Source organism: Myotis nattereri (genome assembly GCF_964212035.1).
Source record: "Myotis nattereri genome assembly, chromosome: 18".
Taxonomy (NCBI): Eukaryota; Metazoa; Chordata; class Mammalia; order Chiroptera; family Vespertilionidae; genus Myotis; species Myotis nattereri.
In genome coordinates this window covers 4,886,671-4,899,452 of record NC_138093.1, presented here as the reverse complement: position 1 = coordinate 4,899,452, position 12,782 = coordinate 4,886,671, and the positions used below count along the sequence as shown (strand labels likewise).

The 12,782-nt window shown below is 50.4% G+C and overlaps 1 protein-coding gene across 1 annotated transcript in view; it reads left to right on the top strand.

Annotated features, from left to right (window-relative positions):
* The first annotated feature begins 255 nt into the window (after positions 1 to 255).
* The window catches only part of VAV3 (vav guanine nucleotide exchange factor 3), a 164,795-nt gene continuing 152,268 nt past the window's right edge, over positions 256 to 12,782 (top strand). The window contains exon 1 of the mRNA XM_081112007.1: positions 256 to 565. Coding sequence (XP_080968133.1) covers positions 362 to 565 — 204 coding nt within the window. The 5' untranslated portion in view covers positions 256 to 361. The remainder of the gene's footprint in view (positions 566 to 12,782) is intronic.

The following is a 12,782-nucleotide window of genomic DNA, read 5'->3' as shown; positions in this document are numbered from 1 at the left end:
GCCGACCCCGGGCCAGGGCGGCGCGCGCTCCCACCCGCGCCTCCGGGGACTCCGCCGGCAGCCGGGCGGCGCGCTGGGCATGCTCAGTGGCCGGGCGCCGGCTCGCGAGTCGGAAGCCTGTGCGCCGCCGCCGCCGCCGAACCGGCCGGGGAGCGCGCGGGACTCGCTGCAGCGGCGGCGGGCGCGGGGCGGGGAGCGAGCCGAGCCCCGCGCGGGGCCCCGAGACCCGGCCACCGCGGCGCCGGCCCCCTCGCCGGGAAGGGGCCGGCCCTGCTGGCGTCGGCGGGGCGCGCAGGAACCAGAGCGGCGGCCGCATCCTCGCCGCCCGCCCCGGCCGGGCCGCGTCCCCTAGCCGTCGGGCATGGAGCCGTGGAGGCAGTGCGCCCAATGGCTCATCCACTGCAAGGTGCTGCCCGCCAACCACCGGGTGACCTGGGACTCGGCGCAGGTGTTCGACCTGGCGCAGACCCTGCGCGATGGAGTCCTCCTCTGCCAGCTGCTCAACAACCTCCGGGCGCGCTCCATCAACCTGAAGGAGATCAACCTGAGGCCGCAGATGTCCCAGGTGAGGAGGCCGGCGGGCGCCTCGCTCCCCGGCCCGCTGCTCCCACTCATCACCCGGCTAATGTCTTTGTGTGGATGCAAACCTCTAGGTGCGCCCGGCTTGCCCTGCCTCCCAGCGTCCTGCCTGGGAGACCACCTCGGCTTTTCAGACCCCGGCTGGGAAGGTTTGGCTCTTTAGCTGAACGCTCAAGCCCAGCGTCCGGAGGTGGTAGGAGGGTTTCGGAAAGGCGTTCTGTGCGGCGGGAAACAATACTACCGGAGGGGCCCCTCACCTACTTTGGTGCGTGTGCGTGTGTGTGTGTGTGTGTGTGTGCGCGCGCGCGTGTGTGCAACAAAAGGACTCGGAGCCGCCCCTGTGCAATAACGGAGCGGTGGGATGCACCCAGATGATGGGCTGAGGCTGCCTTTAGTGCAAGTCTCTGGCTTGCGTCTAGTCCCCATGTTTTCTTGAAAGAGGAACCATGACTTCAGGGAGGACTCGAGGAAGTGGAGGGCGTTCCGGACCGTTATCCGGACCGGGATGACCCTGGGCAAGGGAGGCAAAGGGGGCACCGCAGGGAGGCGCCCCGAGAGCCCCCCCGAGCGAGCGGCTCTGTTTACAGTTGTGGCTGAGCCATGTGAGAAGGAACGAGGCCAGCCTCTCTCGGCAGCGACAGGAAGCGAGAAGTTTTGCTCGAGATTCCGCTTTCCCTCGCTCAGGGCGCTCAGGGCCGCTCGCTCTGCTGCGGCGGTGCAGGCTTGGCTCGCGCGGCTGCAGGCGCCTCTGGGGGGTGCACCCTACAGTCAACTCGGAAGCCCCAGCTCAATGGGACAGTGCCTCTGGGGCCCGGCTGAAAGAGTTTGCACAGAAAGTTGGTGAACCCGACTCGGCACACCCATTTTCTCTTTCACCGGGTGAGAAACCCACTTTCAACTTAAAAGGGAGGGGAAAGAGGCCCTCCGCGACACATCCTGAATGATAGGGAACCTCGGCTGCCTAGCAACCGGAGCAGTGCCTTTTACCACCAAGTGACTTTATAGACTTTGCTAATTATGTAGTCATCCCTTCTTCCGGATGGCAGTGTCTTATCAGGGTCCCCCAGCACCTCCAATGCGGCTCCCTTGCCCGTCTGCTTTCAACCTGCTGGCTAGCACCCCCCAAGAAAGGCCAGGCTTGTGCGCAGTGAGAGCCATATGCTTTTAGAAGTGAGGTCAGTTGTTTTCGACTCTCCCATAGTCCCGGGTGGTGATTGCTGACTCCTTGGACCCCTTTTGAGCTGCCCCAGTTCTGGCTGTTCTGTCCTGGGAGTCAGCAGACATCTCCATTACACTGGGGGCCCACGGATGCCCGCTCTCCCCCGGCCTCCAGCCTCGGAGGCAGAGCAGGTCAGGATGCACGGCCCACCAGCAGGAAGAGCGGTGCTGAGTGCATTTCCTGAAACTCCGGTGTCCTGGAACCCTCGGGGGCTGTTCTCTATAATCAGTTTTTCTGGACAGCTGCAGATCTCTCTCTCTTTCTTTAACGTTCTATCCCTTGTTCCAATGTCAACAATCATAGGAAATCTTTTCAAATGTGTTTTTGCTGTTCTCTTTGTAGCACATATTAGATATAATTGAATCCTTTTGAGAACTAAGGACCGTCATTATAAGCATCCCTAATGAAAATTGAGCACTTACGATGCTCTGCAAAATCTGTTCCCTACAGGGGAGAAAGGGGGCACCACAGTGAGCACAGCAGGATCCGAGCCCTAAAGGAATCATTACTGTGCTATCAGATAAGCCACCAGGTTATAATGAGCTAAACAGCCCAGTGGCCCCCCCTTAGGTGGTTGTGCTTTTTGGTTCTTCAGTCTGAACCTGAACTTCCTGGTTCCAACTTCAGTGCAGTTTCCTCTCTAGTGTCTTATGGGCGAGGGCCTCTCCCAAAAGTGAACCCTGGAAGGCTGGCACCTGAATATGGTGGTGAGTTTTCTTCTTGGTTCTTGGCCTCATTTCAGAGAGAGAAGGTTTCTAAACAGTTGGGTGCTGGACAGGCGAGTTGGTATTATACAAGTTGTCATTAAATCCTCAAATGAGACTTCATTCAGCAAGCTGATGTATTTAACACGCCTGCAGGTGTCCAGCACATACTGTGTAACTTAATTGATATTCACTATTAGCAAAATTATTTGAAACATTTCCCCCCTGCTATTGTCATAGATTATAACATAAATTTTAAAACACTTGCAAAGCTTACAGATTTTTTTGAGGGATGACATCTCCAAATATCTTTGCCTTTGGCTACTCATATATCTTTCTTGGTAAAGGTTCTAGATCAGGGGTGGGCAAACTTTTTGACTCGAGGGCCACAATGGGTTCTTAAGCTGGACCGGAGGGCCGGAACAAAAGCATGGATGGAGTGTTTGTGTGAACTAATATAAATTCAAAGTAAACATCATTACATAAAAGGGTACGGTCTTTTATTTCAATAGTTTTATTCATTTTCAACAGGCCAGATCCGGCCCGCGGGCCGTAGTTTGCCCACAGCTGTTCTAGATGCTTCTGTCATAAGGTTCTTACTGCATCGGCTCTATTCATACTCAGTAGTGAATAACCTGGAAACCCTGACATGCATCCCAGCAGACTTACCTTCTGAATTTAGAGATGTCAATACTAGTACGTGTGCCTTTTGCCCTGTCTGAGAGCCATTCTGTCCACCTGATTGAGGTTCCACTGAAGGTGTTAATTTGAAATGGATACAGAGCCCACTCACTTTCTAGGTTTGTGGTATTTGAGACTGCTATGAGCAGATGTTGACAAATGAAATTTTAGTTGATTTTTAATTTATTTTTTTAAATACATTTTTTATTGATTTCAGAGAGGAATGGAGAGAGATAGAAACATCAATGATGAGAGAGAATCATTGATCTGCTGCCTCCTGCATGCCCCCTCCTGGGACTTGAGCCTGCAACCCGTGCAATGTGCCCTTGACCGGAATCGAACCTGGGACCCTTCCGTCTGCAGGCTGATGCTCTATCCACTGAACCAAACCAGTAAGGTTGAGCCAGGGCTGAAATTTTAGTTTCTTGATGTTTGGCTTGAGCCGTGGGACATGCCCATGTGTCAAGGTTAGAGAGACAAGAACCTGGAGAGGAGTGGAGATGGAGAGGGCAGGAGATAGGAGGGAAACGGGTAAAATGTGGTTCCAGGAATCCAAGTGAGTGAAGTGTTTGAGGAAGGAGCGATCAGACCTGTCAAATGCTGCCAATGGAGTAAAATGAGTTGAGGATGGAGTGTTGGATTAAGCAAAATAAAGTTCTTTGGTGACCTTGACAGACACGGATTTGGTGAGTGATGGTCAGACACCCAATTGGAGAAGAGAGCCGGAGGAGAGGGTGGAGACAGCAAGCATAGACCTCTCCCAGGAGGAACTTTGCTGTAAATAGAGCAGAAAAACGGGGTCATGGCTAGTAGGGGAAGAGGGCTCGAGAAAGCATTATTTTCTTGTCACTTAGAATTCGTACTTTATACCTATTAAAAGAGCTCTTTTAGGTTGAGACAGATTTTATGTCTACATGTGTCTGTGGGAAAAATACATATGTGTATATATAAGAGAATACGGGGAAATAAACCTACTGTGTTCCTAAAACTTCCCTTCCCTCACATGCTGTTCTTGTGAAGACCATTTCCTCTCAGTCATTGATTTCCATTGCTTATGCTTTTTTATATATAATCTTATTCTGAGGACCAAGGGTTGGTGATGTAGCATTTCTAACAGAATACCCTACTATTGTCCCCACGCCTCCCTTCCAAGCTGGACTTGGGTTTTGATGCTGTTACTGCATAAAAAAAGTTAAAGAGAACCGTATTTCTGCTCTACTGGTGACCTTGCAGACAGAGGAGGGCTCCCACCTTCCTGCGCCTGCGCCCACAGACGATGCTTTCTCTCCTGTTCTGTGGGTGAATGATCAGAGCTCCTCCCCCCCTCCCCGTGCTTCCTGCATCCTCAGGTCGCCCCTGGATCTGCCCCTGTGCATGCAATTATGTCCATAGTCCCCTCGCTTGATTCAGGAAATGCTTCCAAGGTGGAGCCACAGACTAGCCGAGCCTTGGGTGTGATGGAGAGTGACTCGGATGGTTTACCAGAACTCCCGGGGCAGGTGTCAGAGCCAGCCTTCTTATAGCTGTTCAGTGGATAATGGATGCCTATGGATCACGGGCTGGAGTCCAGACGCCTTCGCAAGCGTGCAAGGGCCCCTGGCCTAAGCCAGTTTGTCTTCAAAGCTCTGCCCCGCTCTGTGCCTGACCTTTCGGTGGCTCTCTGCGCTGTTAAAAGGCTCTGAACCGTTGCACATGCCCGTTTCTCTGCTTGAGATGCCCCTTCTCATTCTTCTGGTTGAAGATTTGGTTCAAGGGTCACCCTTGCAGCGAGGACTTCCCAACACGCTTCTCCCCGAGGCGTGGCTGGTCACGTGCTGCTTTGTCTGGGGCTCATGGGTGGGACCCAGCATTGCCCGCCCTGTTTGGCAGTATTTTCCTGATCTGTCTCCCTTCCAGGCTGTGACCTGCCTGAGGCTGCCCTAGGCGTCCCTGTTTATGTGCATCTGTAGGCACTGACACAGGGACTCATCCATAGCGCCCATGCATAAGCAGGCATGCACCAGTCCATTGGTAGTGGATTGCAAATGAAGACTCTGTACTGCCTTTTCAAATGTACAAGGTCATTAAAAACAAAACCCACCTGTTCACTAAGTGGTGTTACTACACTGCTTACCGTCAGGTGGGTGACCGAACCCGTCTCAGAAATAGGCACAATAAAAGAACCCACCTCCCAGAGTGCTTTGAGGACACGGCATGAATCAGCCTGTGGCCCACACATGGACATTTGCAATACAGGTGAACTATCTGTATATAGTTATGACTACGGCTGCTGCAGAAACAAACGAGGTTGTGCGTTCACACCCACCGTGCCTGAGCGAATCGTCACACACGGTGAGACAGGCTTTGTTATTGATCCCCACGCGTTAGATCCCCTCCCGGGCCAAGAGGAGGAGGTGACTTGTACTAACACGCAGTTCTCGGCGGAGCCCAGATTAGCATGGCAACATGCGAAGGGCAGCGTTTCCCATCAGCAGGGCACTGGCCCCTCTGCATGTGAACCACAACGACTTCTCTTTTTTTCACTGTGTGGTTCTCTTGCCGTGTTCCCTTGGAGAACGTTCTGGTTGGTTTTGTGGCTGTCGAAAACAGCACCTCCTTGCTAGTTGGATATTGGGTCATAGTTTTGGTTCAGGGTATTGAATGGACCAACTGGGTGATTTGATACATCATGCTATTCCATGTAAAGTGGGAGGTAGACCTGTGACATGCATGTGATGGTTACAGGAAATAAAATCGGATGGAAAAACTCAGGAGAGTTAATGAGAGGGAAGGAAAAATGAGAGGAGCTCGTCCTCCTTGGCCTTTTAATACTATGTCCCTGACAGCTGGCCACTTCTTTGTCTTCATTTAAAATTTTATTTTTCAATTACAATTTACATTCAATATTATTTTGTATTAGTTTCAGGTGGAGAGCATAGTGGTTAGACAATCATATGCTATAAAATGATCCCCCTGGTAATTCCAGCACCCACCTGGCACCAAACATAGTTATTACGATCTCATTGGCTAGGTTCCCTGCGCTGTACTTTACACTGTGACTGCTTTGTGCCTCCCACTCTGTACTTTTCCACCCCTTCACCTTTACACCCAGTTCTTCACCCCCCATCCCCTCTGGCAACTGTCAGTCTGGTCTCTGGATCTATGAGCCTTTTTCTGTTTGTTTGTTAATTCTTGCCAGAGGAGATTTTCTCCATTGCTTTTCAGAGAGAGTGGAAGGGAGGGAGGGACTAGAGGCGAGAGAGAGAGACAATGACGCGTGAGAGACACATCCACTGGTTGCCTCCCGCATGCATCCCGAACCTGCAACTCAGGTTCGTGCCCTTGACCGGGAATTGGTCTAACCACTAGCCACACCAGCCAGGGCCAGGAGTCTGTTTCTATTTTGTTTGTTCGCTTATTTTGCTCTTTAGATTCCACAGATGAGTGAAATCATACGGCATTTGTCTTACTCTGTCTGACATTTCACTTAGCTAATACCCTCCAGGTCCATTCCTGTTACTGCAAACAGGAAGTTTTCATTTTTTTTTTTTTTTTTATGGCTGACTAATATTGCATTGGGTATATGCACCCCAGCTTTTTTTACCCACTCGTCACTGATGGGCACGTGGTTGCTTCCGGTGCTTGGTTATTGTAAATAGCACCGTGACAGCGGACCTTGAGCCCATGGTGAGTGCTCTCCTGAGCTGGGTCGGGAGTGCCTGCATTTTCCTGGGCAGCAGGGACGCCGGTGTTTTAAATAAGATCCTTCAGACAGTGGTCATTTTTCTTTTCTGTATTATAACCATTCTTGTAAATTCACAGACACTTGTTACAAGCTATTGTTCATTTACACATTTTAAACATTTTATTAAATTTATTGGGGCGCCATTGGTTCATAGGACTATATACGTTTCAAGTGTACAATTCTGTACATTCATCTGCACATTGCACTGTGTTCCCACCACCCACAGACCAGTCTCCTGTCACCACATTCTGACCCTCTTTACCCTCATCTCCTCCTCCCTTCCTCCACCCATTTCCCTCTGCTAATCACCATACTGTTCCTGTCTAAGTTTTTTCTTTGTTTTTGTTGGTTCATTTGTTGCTTTCAGTTTTATATCCCACATATGAGTGACATCATATGGTGCTTGTCTTTTTTCCGTCTGACTTATTTCATGTAGCGCGATGCTCTCAGGATCCATCCATGTTGTCCCAAATGGCCGTATTTCATCTTCTCTTAGGGCCGAGTAGTATTCCACAGTGTATATGCACCTCTCTCCTTTATCCAGCCGTCTGTCACTTCGGTGCTGCCATGGCTTGACCACTGAGAATAATGCTACGATGAACGTAGAGGTACATGCCTTTATGAATAATGTCTTCAAATTTTTCGTGTAAGTACCCAGAAGAGGGATTGCTGGGGCGTAGGTATTATTAGCTGGCTGTTTAGGATACAGTAGGCCCTCACTTAATGCTGTTGAGCGGTTCTGTGACCTTAAGTGAAATGACATATAAGGAAGCCAGTTTTACCGCAGGCTAATTGATGTAAATGAGCCGAGTTTCCAGGGCATCTCATCAGTGGTATTTGAGGACCTGCTGTATTATTATATCCCCTTTTCCCCCGTCAGCACAAACCCTGCATGGTGTTAAGACCCGTCACAAGTTCACCTCCTGCCTCTCCATAGTCCCACAGTCTTGAGCATTTAGTGAAAGAACATTGAGCAGCAAAAGAGTAGCTACTTTGGACTTTTCCGGAACGTTACTTAGAATTGTACCGTGTGCTGCTATCAGAGTGTGCTTTCAAAATCTGTGATGCAAGAAGTGTAGTCAGCTTTCGAGCTGCTTGCTTAACAGGAAGTCGGCAGCACATGTCGCTCACATGGGAGTTCTCTAACGGGTCAATTAATATGGAATATTTAATGAAACACTCGATACCCACCTCCCATGATTTTCAAAGTGCTTGTCTTAAAATAGATCTGAAACAGCTGCTCTAACAGACATGCATCCCGCCCCTGTGCCCATGAATGGCAGGAGCCCTTCCCCGCAGTGCGGGCAGCGTGGGGCAGATTTCACCAGAAGGCACCAGAGGTCAGGAGACGAAGCTGTGGTCCCAGCTCTGCCTCTGAGTAACTCAGCCGATATCCCTTCTCTTGGTCTCCGCCTTCCGTCCTTACAGCTGTACCAGCAAATACTGACATGCACAGCCACATGCTAAAGAGCAGCTCTTTTTTTTTTTTTTGCATGTGTTTAGTTCTCACCCAGGAGGCCTGTGGTTCCACGCAGAGAGCTTTGGGACAAGGCACACACGTTGGGGTCCCATTTTACTTGTGGAGTCTCAGTATCCTTACATAACAGGCAAGAAATGTCAAACCTCGGCAGCACTGTGGGGAGAATGAGACAATACTTGCAAGATGCCTGCGGCATAATAGAAATTACACAGGATTTTAATTTCTTTCTCCTCCCCCACTTCCTGGATCCTCACACGTCCAAGAGGCAGGAAAAACAAGATCTTATCGCCCCTGTACAGAGGAGGAAATTGAGATGCGCCGCCGGATGAAGGACGATTGTCAAGGTCATACAGACAGGACGTGGTGAGGACAGGACTTGAGCCCAGTTGTCCTAATTACAAATCCTGCGAGGTTCCTCGTTCCTGCCACCAAGCTCAGTGGATAGATGGATGGTGAACGGCATGAGCAAATGGCTGGGAAGAGGCTTGGAAAAAGCAAGACCTGCTCAGCACCCGTACAATGACACTGCATTATTTTGCACTGAAATTTGCTGTTTTTAAAATAGACACATCTGAAATAACAAAACCCGATTCACTAACTATCTGGCCTGATTATCTAGTTGGTGGACGATTCGCTTTCTAGTAATTTCCTAGCTGCTGTGCTTTCTGTGTGGTTCTGTCTTCATGGGAGTCGGTGCTGATGTGATTGATTCATCAAATCATCCATTTGTCTACTAAGTATTAGGTGTCATAATGGATGTTGAGGATTCAAGGGTGGATCCTGTGTTGCCTTAGTCTACATGGCATGAATTTTACCTCCGACCCATCTTTGTAAACGGAGCTGGGCAGGGAGATTTGAGTTGGAGAGAATGAGCTTGGCGGGTGTTTGATAGGTGGGAGATGCTTTTTTGGATGCATTGTTAATTTTCTATATGGTAGCTATGACACTAATGTCACAGAATGGGTTGTGTGTGCGCGCGCACTGTGGCTGAAGGTATTTCTGTCCTTCCCATAGGGCATTTATCTAGTGTCTCCTCTGTTCAGGGCACTGGAGGCATAAAGGTAAATCCTATGAAGATGCTGCTTTTGGGGGGCTTGGGAACCAGGCTTGACCTTGGAATCCGGCTTTTGCAAGAACACAGAAAGAAAGTCGGTCAGTGGATGCTACAAGGCTGGTGCACAAGTGCAGGCAGCTGAGTGAGCCCGATGGAACCAGGAAGAGGACAGAGGCAGGAGTGGTTCCTGGAGAGGAAGGAGGTTTGAGGAAGAACACGGACGGGGTGGGGAGAGTGTGTGTGAGATGAAGAATGTACAAAGACCTTCAGACCTCAGCGATGTCCCCAACCAGGCAGCCATTCTGAGCAGTGGTGACATTTCCTTAATGAGCGGGCCCTGGGATATGGCCGCACCATTTGCATTTGGCAGTGAAGATGCTGAAGCAATGTCTTTGGTGGGTGGCCTGGGGCCTCCGAGGATGGCCTGTTCCCTTGAATAAGCATTTAACTATCAGAACCGCTGTCCAGCTCCACATTTTAGAATCTACAGAGACAAAACTAATATTAACAGCAGCCGTGTCACACTCTCTCCTTACCTGTGTCTCTGGGGGGACCCACGTCTTTCATGCTCATTCTGAGCTCCAGGGACCTCAGTTCCCGCTCCCTCCTCACTGAGGACCAATTGCTATATTCTCCTGAATCAACGATGTTCGATGGGCAAGTGCAAGATTACATTTCCACGTTCTCTGCGGTCAGGAAGAATCTGAAGCCAAGCCTTTCTTGGGTGGCTGACTGTGCTCTGAGCTTACTAACTCTCTTAGCCAGCAGATGCTTTCTTCTGTTTTAAGGTCCGCTGTGTCTACACTCTGGATTATCAATAAGCAACAGAATTAGTCTAGATTCATTTTCCCTGTCTGCACTGCGTGCACGATTCAGTGAAAGTTGCGCTAGTTGAATGATAACATCACCAGAAAAGAAAAAGAGCAGATACTGCGAGCTGGCTGCAGAGGGGACAGGCGGCCTGGGCCCTCCTGGGAACTGACAGAGGTGACTCGAGCTTCTGGTTTCTTGGTGGATGCTCGCTCAGGCGCACCAGGGGCCTCTGGAGACCACAAACCAGAAGCAGTACTGCTGGTGTGTCGCATCCAGCTTCTCAAAGTTTTCATGACACCTGGTCCTCTCTGGGACTCCAATGGACTCAATATTCCCTTCAAGACCCCAAAATCTCTTGGGGATCAGAAAGCAAAAAACAAAACAAAACAAAACAAAACCCAAAAACAACAACAAACAAACCCAAACCCTGTGCATTTCCCACCGGGGCCAGCTCCTTTGTCTCGTGCAGTTAACTTCTGCAAGTTCAAAACTGCATTGTGCTCACCCAGAAGTAGAGTCCCTTCTTGCCCTCCCTCACTCATTCAGCCAGCATTTATTGAAACACCACGTCCAAGGCTCTGGTGAGGCCCTGAGTCATTACGTGGGACTCGGGTTGGAAGAGCAGTGGGCGCTGGAGGCTAAGCTCCTCACCCTTCTCCGTGCTTCCCTGCGGAAGCACTTCTGAGTGAAAGTCCTGGAGGTGACTCAGCCTCCTCCTGTCTTCTCTCAGACCTACCTGCTAGCCCAGCGAATGGCGGCCGTCTGGTCTCATTGATAAGGGAGGCCTGCAGAGTGGGTTCTGTCTTCCCGGAGGAGATGCACAGCCGATTGTTTACTTGTTTTGCTGGAGTGAAGGAAAGGAGAGCCTGCGTCCTCTAAGCGACATTTCTAGTATGTGTTAGCTTTTACCAGTAAGAAGTTCCCACTTTCACCTGATTCCTGTATGTCTTGTGCCTATTGCTCCTCGGGCTTCTCGAGCAGTAGGCAAGGGGAGCGTTGATGACTTTGACCTTGAGGGGCTGTGAAGCATCTGCGGCCTCCCCCACAGGCAAGTGGCTTCGCCAGGCACAGCTGCTTGTGCTGTTGGCTAGGCCTGAGCAAGTGCAGGACGCGCCGGTCCTGGCTGGGCTTTGTGGGTGGGCAGAGGTGCTGATAATTGGGGGTTTGTGGGTTCAGCTTGGACGGGTGTTGTAGGTGAGGCTGAGGGCGGGGTTGGCCCTTTTTAGTCATTTGCGGAGGAATAGCATTTGCTGCTCTGACTGTGCTTTAGCCAAAGCTGCAGGCCAGGACTTCAGACGGCGAAGTCACGAAGGTTTAAGGGTCTTGTGTGCGGTTCTTCCTTTAATCGTGAGAATGAGGCCACGGTGAGGAATGAAACATGGGCTTCACCACATTCAGTTCATTCCAGTCCAGGCCGAAGGGAGGCCCTGCAGGGACTAACCTCATGTGATTTTGTAATTGACCTAAGATTTTAATAGAACATCCATCACAGGACCCACCTCCGTGGACCCACTCTGAGCAGACGGAGAAAGCTCCCTCTCTGCAGGTGGGTGGGCCTCTGACGGGCCCTGGACTGGGCTGAGCGCCACACAGCCCCAGGGACAGAGGCAAGACTCTCGTTCTCCGGCTGAGCGTCCTCCACACTGAACATGAGTGATGTCTGCTCTGGATTTGTTGACTGTCAGTTCCGCCCATTGGATCATTGAACTGTGACCACTTACCGAAAAGCTGTAGATTGAAAAAAAATTTCCTTTTTTCAATGACAGTTTACATTCAGTAATATTTTGTGTTTGCTTCAGGTGAAGAGTTGTAGATTTTCTTAATAAGCAAATAAAAGGTAATGCAATCGTCCTGGCTGGTGTGGCTCAGTGGTTGAGCATTAGCCTATGAACCAGGAGATCATGATTCAATTCTCCATCCCCAGTGTGGGGTGTGCAGGTGGCAGCCGATCAGTGATTCTCTCTCATTGAGGTTTTGATCTCTCCCTCCTTCCTCTCTGAAATCAACACAAACATATCCTATAGAATAAAAGGCTAATATGCAAATTGTCCCCTCGACTGGGAGTTCCATTTGGGGGGCCAGACCCCACCTGTGCACGAATTCGTGCACCGGGCCTCTAGTATTTTTAAAAAAGGTAATGCGACCATCCTCACCTTAAGCTGTATTCCTGGGTGGGGATAGACAATCCCCACGAGCCAGTGAAATAAATGATTGCAAACCCAAACAGGAAAGTGGTGGTTATAAAGGTCTGAGCCCGAAACCCTCCGATTAAGGAGAAACTACAGTGATTGGAAACTTTGCCAGAGGGGATGGGCGGCCTGGCGCTGCTGGGAACTGACAGAGGTGACTCAAGAGCTTCTGGTTTCTTGGTCTTATCCGAAAAGGAGCAGGGTTAGAAGAAAATGAAGTAATCTAGGACAAAGGTTGACACATCTGATGAGAGAAATGAAGGGGACAATGAGCTCAGGCCAGAGAGAGAGAGAGAGAGAGAGAGAGAGAGAGAGAGAGAGAGAGAGAGGCAGGGAGAT